The following is a 16,416-nucleotide window of genomic DNA, read 5'->3' as shown; positions in this document are numbered from 1 at the left end:
CTATGCTGACAGCCTGGAGCCTGCTTCGGATTCTGTGTTTCCCTCTCTCTGTGCTCCTCCCCCGCTTGTGCTCTGTCTCTCTCTCTCTCTCTCTCTCTCTCTCTTTCAAAAGTAAATAAACATTATAAAAAAAATTTTTTTTTAAAGAGCGTATAATTCTGTGAATTCACATAGTTGTACAACCTCCACCACTACCTAATCTTAGAACTTTTTAATTACTACAAAAACAAACATGTACCTATGCCTATAGCCTCTTTTAACTTTGGGGCAACTTTAGTCTATAAAAATTTATTTACATTTATTAATTTCATATCTGATAGACTAAATTAGTCAATGCCAACATGACTGAAAAGTCATGCTTAAAGATATATTAACCTAATCTTCCATGAATTTTTAGATTTAATCTTCTAAAGCTTCCTCCCTTTAAAGCACCTCCCTTCTAAAGCACTCCCTTGTGCCACAGGCACAAAAAGTGTTTCAGGATTACCTTGTATCTTCCTGTTCCAGGCAAGGAATGGGCCAATTCTGCAAAGTCTTGATTCTTTTAAATGTAATATGATCTCAGGGTGCCTGGGTGACTCGGTTGAGAATCCAACTACGACTCCGTCATGACCTCACAGTTTGTGGGTTCAAGCCCTGCGTTGGGCTCTGTGCTGATAGCTCAGAGCCTGGAGCCTGCTTCAGATTCTCTGTCTCCCTCATCTCTGCCCCTCCCCCAGCTCATTCTCTCTCTCTCTCAAAAATAAATAGACTTAAAATTTAAATGTAATATCTCATTTTAGTCTTAATAACCTTGGGGAAGTGGATTAAATATGCCTTAGCTCCATTTACAGAAGATACCAGTTAGTGGGGAAGCAAATGGGATGTTCAGAACATAGTCTTCCTTCCTTCCTTCCTTCCTTATTATACATATATAATAATGTATATTATGTATACATAAATAATGTTCATATATATATATATATATATATATAGACAGAAAAATGCACATATATTTTTCACTGAAGCCCATGTTGCCAAAGTATCAGGACTTCAAAGCCATGCTCTTTCAGAATTCTTTACTGCATTTATACTAGGGCAGATGTTGGAATGTACAGATCTTGCCCCTCCTGTATTTTCATTGCCGCACAATCAAGCTGTACAATCAAGCAAAATGGCTAAGTTAATTTGGACTGTAGCCACCCAGAGAGCCCACTCAGGCAGGGGACCTCAAGGGCCAGCCCTGCACTTTGGGTAGGTATGAATGAAGAGCCTTTTTCTTCATCCGGATCAGGAGTTTGGTCACTACCTCCTTCTGCCACCAGATGATCATCCACGCCAGCAGTGTCTCCCTCTTAACCTCCTGGTAAATGAGGTGCAGGCGTGGGGAGTTGCTGTGCAAGGAAGCATACAAGCAAGAGGTAGTACAGGACCAACAGTGGCTACTGTTCCTGTCTACTACAGGGAACCTGTTTCTTGGAGCTGGTAGTTTGTGAAAAGTGCCATGAGAGAAACAGGAGAGATGTGAGGAGATGGTCCTTGGTCACACATTGGTCAAGGAAAGCTAGAGGAAGTGCCATTTATGTTCCAAACCGAAAACGAGAAATCAACTTCGAGAAGGGCTAGGGAAGCACTTTTTTCTTTTTTTTAACTTTTTCTTAATGTTTATTTTTGAGAGAGAGAGAGCATGCAAGCAGGGGAGGGGCAGAGAGAGAGAGAGGGACACAGAATCTGAAGCAGGCTCCAGGCTCTGAGCTGTCAGCACACAGCCCGATTTGGGGCTCGAACTCACGAACCGTGAGATCCTGACCTGAGCTGAAGTCGGACGCTTAACCAACGGGGCCACCCAGGCGCCCCAACAACTTTCTAAATATAGGGAACAGCAAAAAGTCCTGAGCCAAGAAAAAGCAGTCCAAAAGCTGGTGGGGAGTGAGGAGAGAATGTCTTGAGATGAAGTTGGAGAGCTAGGAGGCCAAATCTTTTTTTTTTTTTTTTTTTTTTAGGAGGCAAATCTTGAATGTCTTTTAGGTTATGGTAAAAATTGGTTATTTTAAATGTAATGGAAAGCCATGGAAGAGTTTTAAGCAGGGCGATTGATTGCATGGTCTGAAGTACATTAAAAACAAACCATAGGCTTTGAAACAGAAAATGGAAAAGGATTTCAAATGCAAATACTCAACAGAAGATGACCAAGGAGGTTGGCTCCCCTTCTGTGAGTTATAAATTCATGGTATAAATTAAGAACACCCTTAGAAAATTACACATGGCTTTTCCTTTCCATTACTACTTTATGTATGTATGTATACATGTATTACTTATTCTGAGAGAGAGAGAGAGAGAGAGAGAGAGAGAGAGAGAGAGAGAATTAGAGAATCCAAGCAGGCTCATGGAGCCTGACTTGTGGCTCAAACCGACCAACAGTGAGATCATGACCTGAGCTGAAATCAAGAGTCAGATGCCCCACTGATTTAACTACCCAGGTGCCCCTTATTATTACTTTAATTCAAACTTTATTTCAGCCCTCTGTCCTGAAGTTTCGGAGCTCAATAATAATGTTTGAATTCCTGCAAATAAATGTATGCACAAGGGCGTGATAAAGCACATCAAAAAATACTCGTCAAATTCAGGTTGGTCATTCCCAAGCCCAGCCTTAAATTCTTAGTCTTTGGGGGTTCAGGTCCTTTCAGCATGCCCTCTCAGAAAGAGGCAAGTTATCTGGAAGCAGTTTGGAAGCTATGTCATCAGGACGCGGTCTTAAGATGGCACCAACGTAAGAAAATGAGGTGCTCCCAAGAGGGCTTTTTCCCAGTGGGGCCTGAAGTCTCCAAAAACTCGACGCTAAACTCACTCCCAGGCCTAGGCTGGCTGAGGGAAACGAAACGATACCCCAATATCCCTCCTTTTCACACTCTTAAAGAACGCCTAGAATTCTTCACAGGGAAGAGGGCTCAACCCCAGGCACCTGGAAAAGTCCCCCTCCCTCTCCCCACAGGCGGGGAGCAGAGTCAACAGCCTGCCTAGGTGCCTGCCCCTGGGCCAGCGGGGGGGCGGAGCTTGCGTGCTGACGAAAGGGAATCGTGCGTGGGGGCGTTCGTGCGTGCATTGGCCGTCCAGAGAGTAACCGTTACAGGGCTCCGCGCTTCAGCTGCCTTTGATGCTTTTCTTCTGATGTTACTTTTTTTTGTTTTTTTAAATCTTCCTTAAAGGCGGTGTGTTGTGCTTTCTGGCTAAGTTGTGCCAGGCAAAGCATTTGTGAGTGTCTAGTACTGGGGTGAAAATGGTGGCTCGAGGGCAAGGGGAAATAAAAGCTTATTGGTTCCCCAACCCCTACTACTGATAGGTAGACTGGTCCTTGCTTTACCTCTCCACACCCCTTGACCCCCCACCCTTGGTTCCAACTTTCTGCAAACCCAAAAGGTAGGTCCTTAGGTCTTCAGTGTAGTTATGACAGTGATCAATTTAGGGAGTTTGATTCCACTGAAATTTCATTATTCCTATCAGGTTCTCAACATGTCAACTGTCAAGGAGAAGCTTATTGAGAATCTAATTGGGGAAGAGAAGATCTCCCAGAGTAAGATCACCATTGTCGGAACTGGTGCTGTAGGCATGGCCTGTGCTATTTGTATCTTATTGAAGGTAAGTAAGAAGTCTTGTAGGTGTTGATGAGTTCAGGGTTGTAGGGCTAATCTTTTGATAGCAAATATATATTCACTTATCTGATTTTGACATAATTTAAGAAACATTTATCTGGAGTTTACCATGTGATAAAGTACATGGTCTAGCCAGGCATTGCTAGACCACTTACATTTATTCATAGGAGAAACATTGATTGCATTATTTCGTTAATATTCTGTTTAAATGATTCCATACCTTGCCTTCCTGGAAGAGTAATGGGTGAAAATCGTATTTCCCAGAAGCTTATATTTAAAAAAGTTTTTTAAAATTGTAAGTATTACATGCTCATTATCCAAGTACCAATTTGATAAAATAACAATGGAAGTCCTTTAATTTTCCTTTCTGTTTACACAGCATCTTTTCATGTGGCTGTTGGCAATTTGTATATCTTCTTTGGAGAAGTATTCAAATTCTTTGCCCATTTTAAATCAGGGTATTTGTTGTTGACTTGTAGGAGTTCTTTTTCTATTCTAGGTATTAATCTCTTATCAATTATATTATTTTCCAGTGTTTTTTTTCCATTCCATGGTTTTTTCACTCTGTTGATAGTGTTCTTTGATGCACATTTTTAAATTTTAATGTGGTTCAATTGATCTATTTTTACTTTTGTTGCAGGAGCTCTTGGTGTCATATCCAAAAATCATTGCCAAATCCAATGTTATGAATCTTTTCACTTCTGTTTTCTCCTCAGAGTTTTACAGTTTTAGGTCTTACATTTATATCTTTGATCCATTTTAATTATGTATATGGTGTAAGGTATAGGTCCAACTTCATACTTTTGCATGTAAATATCCAATTATTCCAGTATGATTTATTGAAAAGACTCTCCTTTCTCACAATGAATGGTTTTTGGCATTCCTGTCAAAAATCATTTGACCATATATGTGAGAGTTTATTTCTTTTTTTTAAAGTTTATTTATTTTGAGAGAGAGAGAGAGCATGCATGCCAGCAGGGGAGGGGCAGAGAAAGAGAGAATCCCAAGCAGGCTCTGTGCTGTCAGTGCAGATCCCAAAGTGGGGCGTGATCTCAAAAACCATGAGATCATGACCTGAGCAAGATCAAGAGTTGGGCATTTAACCAACTGAGCCACCCAAGCACCCCTGTGAGAGTTTATTTCTGGGTTCTCTATTCCATTGGTCTATATTTCTTTATGCCAATGCCACACTATTTTGATGACTATAGCTTTGCAATAGGGTTTGAAGCATGAGACGTCCAGATTTATTCTTTTTCAAGATTGTTTTGGTCATTCAGAGCCCTTTAAGATTTTATATTAATTTTAGCATGGAGTTTTTTTCTATTTCTTTTAAAAATGCCATTGGGATTTCATAGGGGTTTGCACTAAATCTGTAGATTACTTTGGGTATGTTGACATTTTAACAATATTAGGTCTTCCAACCCGTGATCATGCAATGTCTTTCCATTTATTTGTGTCTTCTTTAATTTGTTTCGGCGACGTTTTGTAGTTTTCAGTGTACAAGTCTTTTGTTTCTCTAAATGTTTTAAAGATATTATTTCATCTTTATAACAACCTTGGGAGGTATGTGCTGTTATCTCCATTTATAAACAAAAATACTGAAACATAGATATTAAGTAACTTGCCCATGGCCAAGTGGCTAGTAGGTGAAGGAGTTAGAATTCAAACCTTGGCAATCTGGACACAGATCCTGTGTTCTTAAAAGCTTTATGATATTATATAGACTTTTTTTTAAAACTGGCAGAGCAAGATGACAAAAAGCCAAGCCAGTTAAATTCCAGAACCCCAAGAAAGGCTTAGGAATCGGAAGTACCAGTTGTCTCACAAGGTGGAGGTGAGGGATGGGAAAAACATGGGAGAATTGGTTAAAAGTTTATATGATGAGAAGGAAAGCCACCAGATTCTCTTCTGCACCTTTATCAACCAAGTAACTGCCTCTCACATCCCAGCAGGCAAGGGGGAGGAGTACATTCTTTGGAGTAATTGAATCAGGCATGTTCTACACTTAAGACATCAAGGACAGTAAAGACAGGCATCTTATACAAAGCAGTAGGATCAGGTAAAAATCTGTATATTGGACAGTGAGGCAAGAATCCCCCTTACTTCTACTGGGCTGCTGGAAAGAAGAATGTCAACAATGGAATACAGAAAAGAGATGAAATTAGAGGAAATTAGAGGACCGATCAGGAAGTCCAGTCACTCATGGACGTTTCTAGGAAGTGAAAAGAAAGAGAGGGAAGAAAATTATTCAAGAGATAAAATTATAAAACTGAAAGGTGTGAGTTTGCAGATACAAAGAATTTATTGAATGGGGTGCCTGGCTGTTTCAGTCAGTGGAGTACGCAACTTCTTATCTTGGAGTTGTAAGTTAGAGCCCCATGTTGGGTGTGGAGATTATTTAAAAATAGAATGTTAAAAAAAAAAGAATTATTAAGTGCTTAGTACAATGAATCATATAAAGCCTCCTCCAAGGCATCATGGAATTTCAGAACTACAGTTGTGAGAGAAGGTCCGTTGTTGGAGCCCATTTATTTCCTACTAGAATCCACAGTAGACTGGAAATACCCAGGTCACATTGATGCACATTGTGGGATAAATGGAAAGTGATGAAGGATATTAAAAAATATATGTTTACATAGTTTATTGACTTCAAGGGACATATGGGCTGTAATGAGTGCCATGACACCTGCATATATCATTGAAATGTGAACCTTATTTATTTATTTTTAATTAAAAAAATTTTTTTTTCAATATTTATTTTTGAGAGACAGAGCATGAGTGGGGGAGGGGCAGAGAGAGAGGGAGACACAGAATCCGAAGCAGGCTCTAGGCTCTGAGCTGTCAGCACAGAGCTCGATGTGGGGCTCGAACCCAGGAACCTCGAGATCATGACCTGAGGTGAAGTTGGATGCTTAACCGACTGAGCCACCCAGGCACCCCTATTGAAAGGTGGACTTTAAAGCATAGCAGTACAGCCTACTTCCTTGTCCTGTACAGAATAAAGTGGCCAAAGCAGTTTTCCTTAGATTGATAATATATATTTTCTTATTCTCTTACTTTTACCTTACCATTCTCTTACCTTACTATATTTATTCTAGAACTCCCTGGAGAAAAGATCCTGGGATGCTCATAACAATTCTTGGTTTTTTGTTTTTTTTTTTAATGTTTACTTATTTTTGAGAGAGACAGAGTAAGAATGGGGGAGGGGCAGAGAGAGGGAGACAGAATCCAAAGCAGGCTCCAGGCCTTGTCTGAGCTGTCCGAACAGAGCCCTTACAGGGCCCCTGAATCCATGGACTGAGAGATCATAAACTGAGCTGAAACCGGATGCTTTACCGACTGAGCCACCCAGGCGCCCCCAAATAACTATTCTTAAAAGATTGTAACAGGCTAAACAAACCCAGACTCTCTATTTGGACTTCTGTTTAAGAAATGACTCATAGTTAATTCTTAAAAAACAAAAACTTTTGCGATTATTTGAGATCTGCCTTTGACAGTCCAGACAAATGGAGCTGGGAAGATTTCCTTGAAAAGAGTATTGTCTTGGCTCTCTGCACTAGATCCGGAGCCGGGAGCCCACGGCCCGGCCATGTCCCATCAGACCGGCACCCAAGCAAGTGAAGATGTTAAAGATATCTTTGCAAGAGCAAGAAATGGAAAATACAGACTTCTAAAAATATCTGTTGAAAATGAGAAACTTGTGATTGGCTCGTATAGTCAGCCTTCAGATTCCTGGGATAAGGATTATGATACCTTTGTTTTACCCCTTTGGCGGACAAACAACCGTGCTATATATTATTCAGGTTGGATTCTCAGAATTATGGATATTCATTCCTTGATCTCCAGATCATTCTCATGTTTGTCAAAAAATGCTGTATGCAGCAACAGCAACTCTGAAAAAGGAGTCTGGAGATGGCTACATTAAAGATCAAGTATTTGGAACAGTAAAGGAAGATATATCATTACACGGATATAAAAAGTACTTGCTCTCACAATCATCTCCTGCCCCATAGACTGCAGCTGAGAAAGAATTATGACAAATTAAAATGAATGAGGTACAAACGGACGTGGGTGTGGACATAAGCATCAAACACTACAAGGAGTAGCATTTCCTATTTCTCAAGCTTTCCAGGCTTTGGAAAAATTAAGTAACAGCTCAACTATGTGCAATTAGAAATAGATATAAAAAATAAAATTATAATTTTGGCCAGTACAACAAATACAGAACTAAAAGATTTGCCAGAGAGGTTTCCCAAGGATTCAGCACGTTACCATTTCTTTCTGTATAAACATTCCCATGAAAGAGACTGTTTGGAGTCCCTAGTTTTTATTTACCCAATGCCTGAATACACATGCAGTATAAGAGAATGGGTGCTGTATTCTAGCCGCAAGAGCCCTCTGCTAGAAATTGTAGAAAGACAATTACAAATGGATGTCATTAGAAAGATCGAGATAGATGATGGGGATGAGTTGACAGCAGGCTTCCTGTATGAAGAAGCACACCCAAAGCAGCATGCACATAAGCAGTTTTGCAAAACCCAAAGGTCCTGCAGGAAAAAGGAATTCGAAGACTTATTAGGGGGCCAGCTGAAAGTGAAGCCACTGCTGATTAAAATCATTATGTTAAGCATCGCAGTACTAGTTTTTCTTTAAGTCCAGTTTTTAGTACAGGAGAACTGAAGTCACTCCATGTTGACACATAGTAGGGAAAAAATGTACTTTTTGAAAAATAACGCTTTTCACTTCTGTGTATTTTTAAAATTAAGGCTATAGAAGACTCATGATTTCTATTTTTGAGTTAAAGGTAGAAGAGGGTTCGACATAGTGATGTTTACTTTTGTCACACTGTTTTCACAGATTAATAATGATTCCATACTTTCACATAACTCTTAAAATTTTATACACTTGGGCCAAGTCCAGAAAGTCTAATGTCTCAAAGTAAGATACCCTCCTTACTGCTCTGTAGTGAGACATCAAATCTTTTCTTTAAGGAAGAAAGACCTTAAAATATTCATACTACTTATGAATATGTTAAGGACCACGTTAGATTATTTTCTAAACTGAGAATTTAGTGTGCCTGGGTAAAGGTGGAAAGTTGCTGACTCTGAGAAGCAATGCTTAACTCAGCCTGTGGGGTCATGTCTGCAACTTGTAGAAACAGTGTTTCATGGCAGCAGTCTTTTCCATTTGACTTTTTTGGTTTTTAAAGTGGCATTAAAATTTCAGATCAGTTCACTCTGAAACCTTAAAGGTACCAGATATTTTCTATGCTGCAGGATTTCTGATGACGTTGAAAGACATATTTGAACAGCTTTAATAAATTCTCTCTCTAATGCTTTGCAAAATTTCCTTTTCAAAAGTAAGTCATTTCCTTATAAGTAGTGTGAGGCCAAATATTTATGTTCAGATTGAATATTAAGTTAATATCCTTAAACAAAACTAAAGTCAACAATGTTGAAAGAGTTTTAAACATCAAGATTGATTTTTCTCCAGAACCACATATTTATAGGCAAATTGTGTTCTTTATTACTTTTAAGCATACTCAGATTTAATAAAATTGTTGGAAAGTCTTAGTACTTAACAGCCTAACACAAATTAAACACTTAAGAATCTTATTTCAATTTATATCTTACTTCAAAACACATTTAACTGTTTTTAAAGCTTTGCATTTCAGCTACAACCTACAGAAATTTAGAAATTTTGAGCCTCTTTTTTTTTTTTTTTTTTGATACTTGAAACAGAAGGAGTTAGAATACTACGCCATGTTAAATCTGATAAACCTGCTGCAAGAGCCGTAATTTGGAGGAGTTTTTAGGACAGAGACAGAGCATGAACGGGGGAGGGGCAGAGAGAGAGGGAGACACAGAATCGGAAGCAGGCTCCAGGCTCTGAGCCATCAGCCCAGAGCCCGTGGCGGGGCTGGAACTCACGAACCGCGAGATCGTGACCTGAGCCGAAGTCGGACGCTCAACCGACTGAGCCACCCAGGCGCCCCTGGAGGAGTTTTTAAAAATGAACTTTGGGGGGGGGGGCACCTGGGTGGCTCGGTCGGTTAATCATCCGACTTCGGCTCAGGTCATGATCTCACAGTCTGTGAGTTCGAGTCCCGCGTCGGGCTCTGTGCTGACCGCTCAGAGCCTGGAGCCTGTTTCCGATTCTGTGTCTCCCTGTCTCTCTGCCCCTCCCCTGTTCATGCTCTGTCTCTCTCTGTCTCAAAAATAAATAAACGTTAAAATTAAAAAAAAAAAGAAGCATATTAAAAAAATAAAAAATAAAAAAAATAAAAATGAACTATGGGGATCCAAGATTTAGAATTTCTTCATCTAAACTTTATGCTGCATAAAACATATTAGAAATGGACATTTCATAGTATAAATATGAAACACCTTTTTATGCCTTATGTAAGGTACTATATGCACCTTTCAAAAATTCCATGTGTGTTCAAGTAAAGCATATTAGAATAATTATAGGTTGACAGGACTTTTTTCTAGAGTTAAGAGTATTTGTGTGGGGTTTTGTTTGTTTACAGATAATCAGACTATAATATTTAAACATGCAAAATAACTGTCAGTAATGTTGCACTTGTTTTCTAAAGATAAACTTTAACTTGTTTCATGGGTGCCCACATAGACACATACATACACAAATTACTGCATTGAGAATCCTAGAGCTGTGTTTCGGAACATAGCTGAAGCTGTATTTTCAATCAGAAAGAATGTTAAACCTGTCATGAAGGTATAAAATAATTTGGTAGTGAATATCTTTTTGTACCATTCATGTGAAATTGTAGTCTAGATTTTACACTACATGAAAGTAAATGGACATTTCAGAATATAGATGTGATTATATAGTCTTTAATTATTATTAAACCAAGATTTCTGGAAATCAGTGATACATTTGTTATAGAGTATAACTCAGTGTTTACAGTATGTTTTAGGTGACATCATAACAACCAAAGGTGAATAAGATATTCCCAGTAAATTTATATAGCAGTAAAGAATTACATGCCTTCTATAGACATTTTATAAGTGCATTTTATATTGCAATACAATTTTTTTCTCTTTAAAAAAAAGGAAAAGAGAATTGTCTGGTAACTTGTTAAGAAAAGAAATAATTCAAGTTGGAAATATAATTTAAAAGCAGACTGTGTTGGTTATTAAATTATTGTCACTCAGCTCCAAATCCAACTTTCTTTACTCTGTGTTGCTGGTGCTGGATCTCTGTGTAATCTTTTTCTCCTTTACCAGTCGGCATCTTGTTAGGTTCTGCCAATAGGGGGCACTAGAGAGAAGTTGGAAGGTAGGAGTGGAGACATGACCACCTTCTTCCTGTTTGCTTGTTGTGTTGGTCACAGTAGTCCCCTTTGCCTCAGTGGTAGCAGTTGGTTCTAGATTCTAGTTTCTTTTGGACTGCCCAGCCTCATTTTGCTCTTTCAGTGGTACCAATAGCAGCCAGGTTTTGCCTCTTCCAGAGGTCGGAGCCTGGCTCCATGAAGTGCCTCCTTTTAGTCTCTCTCTTTTTTCCCTCAGTCTTAGGGCTAGTGGCTTCAAACTGTGAGTGCTAGCTCTGGGTTACCTCAGATGTTCCCTTTTTGTCTTTTCAGCCCTCCAGCAGCTGTCTAACCAATTCCCTGTATTAAATACTTTCTGTTGAAATGCTTGGAGTGGGTTCTGTTTTCCTGTTCAGACCCAAACATATACATGGACTAATGTAAAAACTGGATCCATGAACATGATCTCGTTTTCTTATCAGTTAGCTTAGAAGTGATATTTGATGGCACAAAAACAGACACATAGACCAATGGAATAGAATAGAAACCCCAGAAATAGACCCACCAACGTATGGCCAACTCATCTTTGACAAAGCAGGAAAGAACATCCAATGGAAAAAAGACAGTCTCTTTAACAAATGGTGCTGGGAGAACTGGACAGCAACATGCAGAAGGTTGAAACTAGACCACTTTCTCACACCATTCACAAAAATAAACTCAAAATGGATAAAGGACCTGAATGTGAGACAGGAAACCATCAAAACCTTAGAGGAGAAAGCAGGAAAAGACCTCTCTGACCTTAGCTGTAGCAATCTCTTACTCGACACATCCCCAAAGGCAAGGGAATTAAAAGCAAAAGTGAATTACTGGGACCTTATGAAGATAAAAAGCTTCTGCACAGCAAAGGAAACAACCAACAAAACTAAAAGGCAACCAACGGAATGGGAAAAGATATTTGCAAATGACATATCGGACAAAGGGCTAGTATCCAAAATCTATAAAGAGCTCACCAAACTCCACACCCGAAAAACAAATAACCCAGTGAAGAAATGGGCAGAAAACATGAATAGACACTTCTCTAAAGAAGACATCCGGATGGCCAACAGGCACATGAAAAGATGTTCAACGTCGCTCCTTATCAGGGAAATACAAATCAAAACCACACTCAGATATCACCTCACGCCAGTCAGAGTGGCCAAAATGAACAAATCAGGAGACTATAGATGCTGGAGAGGATGTGGAGAAACGGGAACCCTCTTGCACTGTTGGTGGGAATGCAAATTGGTGCAGCCGCTCTGGAAAGCAGTGTGGAGGTTCCTCAGAAAATTAAAAATAGACCTACCCTATGACCCAGCAATAGCACTGCTAGGAATTTATCCAAGGGATACAGGAGTACTGATGCATAGGGGCACTTGTACCCCAATGTTTATAGCAGCACTCTCAACAATAGCCAAATTATGGAAAGAGCCTAAATGTCCATCAACTGATGAATGGATAAAGAAATTGTGGGTTATATACACAATGGAATACTATGTGGCAATGAGAAAAAATGAAATATGGCCTTTTGTAGCAACGTGAATGGAACTGGAGAGTGTGATGCTAAGTGAAATAAGCCATACAGAGAAAGACAGATACCATATAGTTTCACTCTTATGTGGATCCTGAGAAACGTAACAGAAACCCATGGGGGAGGGGAAGGAAAAAAAAAAAAAAAAAAGAGGTTAGAGTGGGAGAGAGCCAAAGCATAAGAGACTCTTAAAAACTGAGAACAAACTGAGGGTTGATGGGGGGTGGGAGGGAGGGGAGGGTGGGTGATGGGTATTGAGGAGGGCACCTTTTGGGATGAGCACTGGGTGTTGTATGGAAACCAATTTGACAATAAATTTCATGAAAAAAAAAAAAAGAAGTGATATTTGATCCTTCTGGGTGAAACTCCTTATCCTCTTCATATTATATATATATATATATATATGTATATATATATATATATATATATATACACACATATACGTATATGTGTATATATATATATATATACACATATACGTATATGTGTATATATATATATATATGTATACACACACACACACACACACACACACACATCTCACATAATTTAGTATGTTTTAGAATCTACAGTTTTCCAGAAAGGTCAGATGGACAGTAGTAAATAGGGACTTTGATCCCTTTCCCTTACTGCTCATCTTTGGAATCTAGCCACTGGAATCTGAGGGGGGAAATTTCCTTCTATATAGTTCCATATTCTGTTTCACTTGGTAAAACTGAATTCAAATTAGAGTAAGCAAAAGGGAGACTGTACAGATCTTCCTGGATTTATGATGAGGTTACATTCCAATAGACTCATCATAAGTTGAAAACATCCTAAGTTGAAAATGTATTTAATATACCTATTCCACCTATCATAGCTTAGCCTAGCCTACCTTTTAAACATGCTCAGAACAATTATATTAGCTTACAGTTGGGTAAAACCATGAAACACAAAGACTATTTTATACTAAAGTGTTGAATATCTCACAAAATTTATTGAATATGGGACTGAAAGCAAAAAACAGAATGGTGTAAGTGTATTCATTGTTTACCTCTGTGATTGCATGGCTGACTGGGAGCTATGGTCTGGTTATATTCCTGTCTACCCCTAGGTTGGAGGTCTGACATTAAATGTGCTGTTCTGAACCACATAAAAATGTGGGTTCCCACAGGGGAGCACCTTTCTATTTTGGCCATAAGGATGCATACTAAAAAAAACTTCAGCCAATTTAAAAATTGGGCATAAGGGTTAAATATAATAAAGTCCTTTGAAAAAATTTAATAACTTTTCATTGTTTTAAAACTATTATCTGAAGTAGAAAAAACACACTTCTAAAAAACAACAATTATATGAAGGCAAAGCAATTAGTAATTTTTGCTACATTCTATCACTTACTTTGACTTCTTGTCACTCTATGCACATCCACAAACTATCATTTTTATATCATTTTTATACTAAAATATAACTATTTTGATTATGAAGTAACCACACAGAAATTTTCCTCAAATTTCTAAAACTGAAATAGGAACATTCTTCCGATCACGTTATTCAAAACTTTGATGTATTTTAGGATTTGGCCGATGAACTTGCCCTTGTTGATGTTGCAGTGGACAAATTGAAGGGAGAAACAATGGATCTTCAGCATGGCAGTCTTTTCTTTAATACTCCAAAGATTACCTCTGGAAAAGGTTAGTTTTAATTAAAAAAAATTTTTTTTAATGTTTATTTTTTAAGAGACAGAGAGACAGAGTGTGAGTGGGGAAGGGGCAGAGAGAGGGAGGAAGATACAGAATCCAAAGCAGGCTCTAGGCTCTGAGCTGTCAGCACAGAGCCTGATGTGGGGCTTGAACCCACCAGCAGTGAGATCATGACCTGAGCCAACATCAGACGCTTAACCGACTGAGCCACCCAGGTGCCCTGGTTAGTTTTAATTTTATAGCGTTCTTTTCAGAGCTTTAAAAAAGAGTAATGAATTTTACCATATTGATATTCATAAATATAAAATTAAAAGTAGCACCACTATCATTAGGACATACAGTTTAAAAGGTTAATTTTTGCTTGAAGGGTTAATTAAAAAAAAGAACATTCCATTCAAATTTGAGAAAACTTGGAAAATATAAAGTATTTATAATGTATAAGAAAAAGTAAATGTAAAAAAAAATCAAAATCTCTCCTGTTAATGGTTTTGTTTGTTTCTTTTTCCTATTCATTTGTGTCATATTAGATAAATGCTTTTTATTTTTTATTTTTAAAAAATGTTTATTTACTTTTGAGACAGTACCAGTTTGGGAGGAACAGAGAGAGGGGGAGAGAGGATCTGAAGTAGGCTCTGCATTGAGAGCAGGGAGCCCAATGTGGGGCTTGAACTCATGAACCATGAGATCATGACCTGAGCCAAAGTTGGATGCTCAACCAACTGAGCCACCCAGGTGCCCCTGGATAAATGCTTTTTAAACTTGTCATTCCATCTTCTACATTTTCCCAAGGTTATGTCTTGAATACTTTTTGTAATATTGTTGATATACATATCTATACTCTTTAACCTGGTTTCCTTTTTGTGTTTATAGAGGACCAGTTTTCAAGGTATAGTGTGAGGCCATACTACAGGAAATGGGGAGCTTGGCCCCATTAGCATTAGCATCATCTGTTGACCAAATAAGAAGCCTTAGAGAATTAGGAAAAATAATTATCATACACTAAAGTGCATAATGCACTCTTTGGTGATCTGATTCAATAGATATACGTTCTACTAAAGCCCTCTTGCCTAACATGATTGGAACTGAGGGTGGTTACTTAATTTAAAAATGTGTGTTAGGAGCCATCACTGGAGGTATCACAGTTCCAGATTTCAAGCTATATTACAAAGTGGTAGTAATTAAAACAGTGTGGTACCGGCATAAACATAGGTACACAGATCAATGGAGTAGACAGAAAACCCAGAAATAAACCCAAAATTATGTGGCCAATTAACCTGTAACAAAGGAAGAATGAATATCCAATGGAAAAAAGACAGTCTCTTCAACAAATGGTGTTGGGAAAAGTGGACAGCAACATGCAAAAGAATGAAACTGGACCACTTTCTAACACCATACACAAAAATAAACTCAAAATGGATTAAAGACCTAAATGTGAAACAGGAAGCCATTAAAATCCTAGAGGAGAACACAGGCAGTAACCTCTTTGACAGCAGTTGCAGCAACTTCTAACTAGCTATATCTTCTGAGACAGGGGAACAAAAATAAGCTGTTGGGACTTTATCAACATAAAAAGCTTGCAGGAGCACTGGCTGGCTCAGTTGGTAGAGAATGTGACTCTTGATCTCAGGATTGTGAGTTTGAGGCCCATGCTGGGTGTGGAGATGACTTCAAAATCTGAATAAATAAATAAATAAAGTAAGCTTCTGCAAAGGAAGGATCGACAAAACTAAAAGACAACCTACAGAATGGGAGGAAAGCAAATTGACAAAGGAAACAATCGACAAAACTAAAAGACAACCTACAGAATGGGAGAAGGTATTTGCAAATGACATATTTGATAAAGGGTTAGTATCCAAAATATATAAAGAACTTATACAACTCAACACTGAAAAAACAATCCAAAAATAGGCAGAAGACGTGAATAGACATTTTTCTGAAGAAAGCATACAGATGGCCAACAGACGCATGAAAATATGCTCAACATCACTGATCATTAGAGAAATACGAATTGAAATGAGATATCAGCTTATACCTGTCAGAGTGGCTAAAATCAACAACACAAGAAATAATGGGTGTTGGCGAGGATGTGGAGTAAGGGCAACCCTCTTACACTGTTGCTGGGAAGGCAAACTGGTGCAGCCACTCTAGAAAAAAGTATGGAGTTTCTTCAAAAAGTTAAAAATAGGACTACCCTACTTTCCAGCAATTGCACTACTGGGTATTTACCCAGAGGATATAAAAATATTAATTCAAAGGGATACATGCACCCTG

General features: G+C 38.5%; 1 protein-coding gene and 1 pseudogene across 2 annotated transcripts in view; both read left to right on the top strand.

Moving 5' to 3' along the window:
• Window positions 1-3,062: 3,062 nt before the first annotated feature.
• Window positions 3,063-16,416, top strand: part of LOC132660639 (L-lactate dehydrogenase C chain) — a 43,028-nt gene continuing 29,674 nt past the window's right edge. The window contains exons 1-3 of one of the 2 annotated variants that reach the window (XM_078433291.2): window positions 3,063-3,231; window positions 3,481-3,615; window positions 14,019-14,136. In XM_078433291.2, the coding sequence (XP_078289417.1) occupies window positions 3,490-3,615; window positions 14,019-14,136 (244 nt within the window). In that variant the 5' untranslated portion in view covers window positions 3,063-3,231; window positions 3,481-3,489. Of the gene's footprint in view, window positions 3,397-3,480; window positions 3,616-14,018; window positions 14,137-16,416 lie in introns of both variants that reach the window. The other variant, XM_078433293.2, reaches the window with a different exon arrangement.
• Window positions 4,762-8,384, top strand: LOC132661526 (twinfilin-1 pseudogene; annotated as a pseudogene).

Source organism: Panthera onca, chromosome D1 (assembly GCF_046562875.1).
Source record: "Panthera onca isolate mPanOnc1 chromosome D1, mPanOnc1 haplotype 2, whole genome shotgun sequence".
NCBI lineage: Eukaryota > Metazoa > Chordata > Mammalia > Carnivora > Felidae > Panthera > Panthera onca.
The sequence above is the reverse complement of the archived record's forward strand: the minus strand, read 5'-3'. Positions and strand labels throughout refer to the sequence as shown.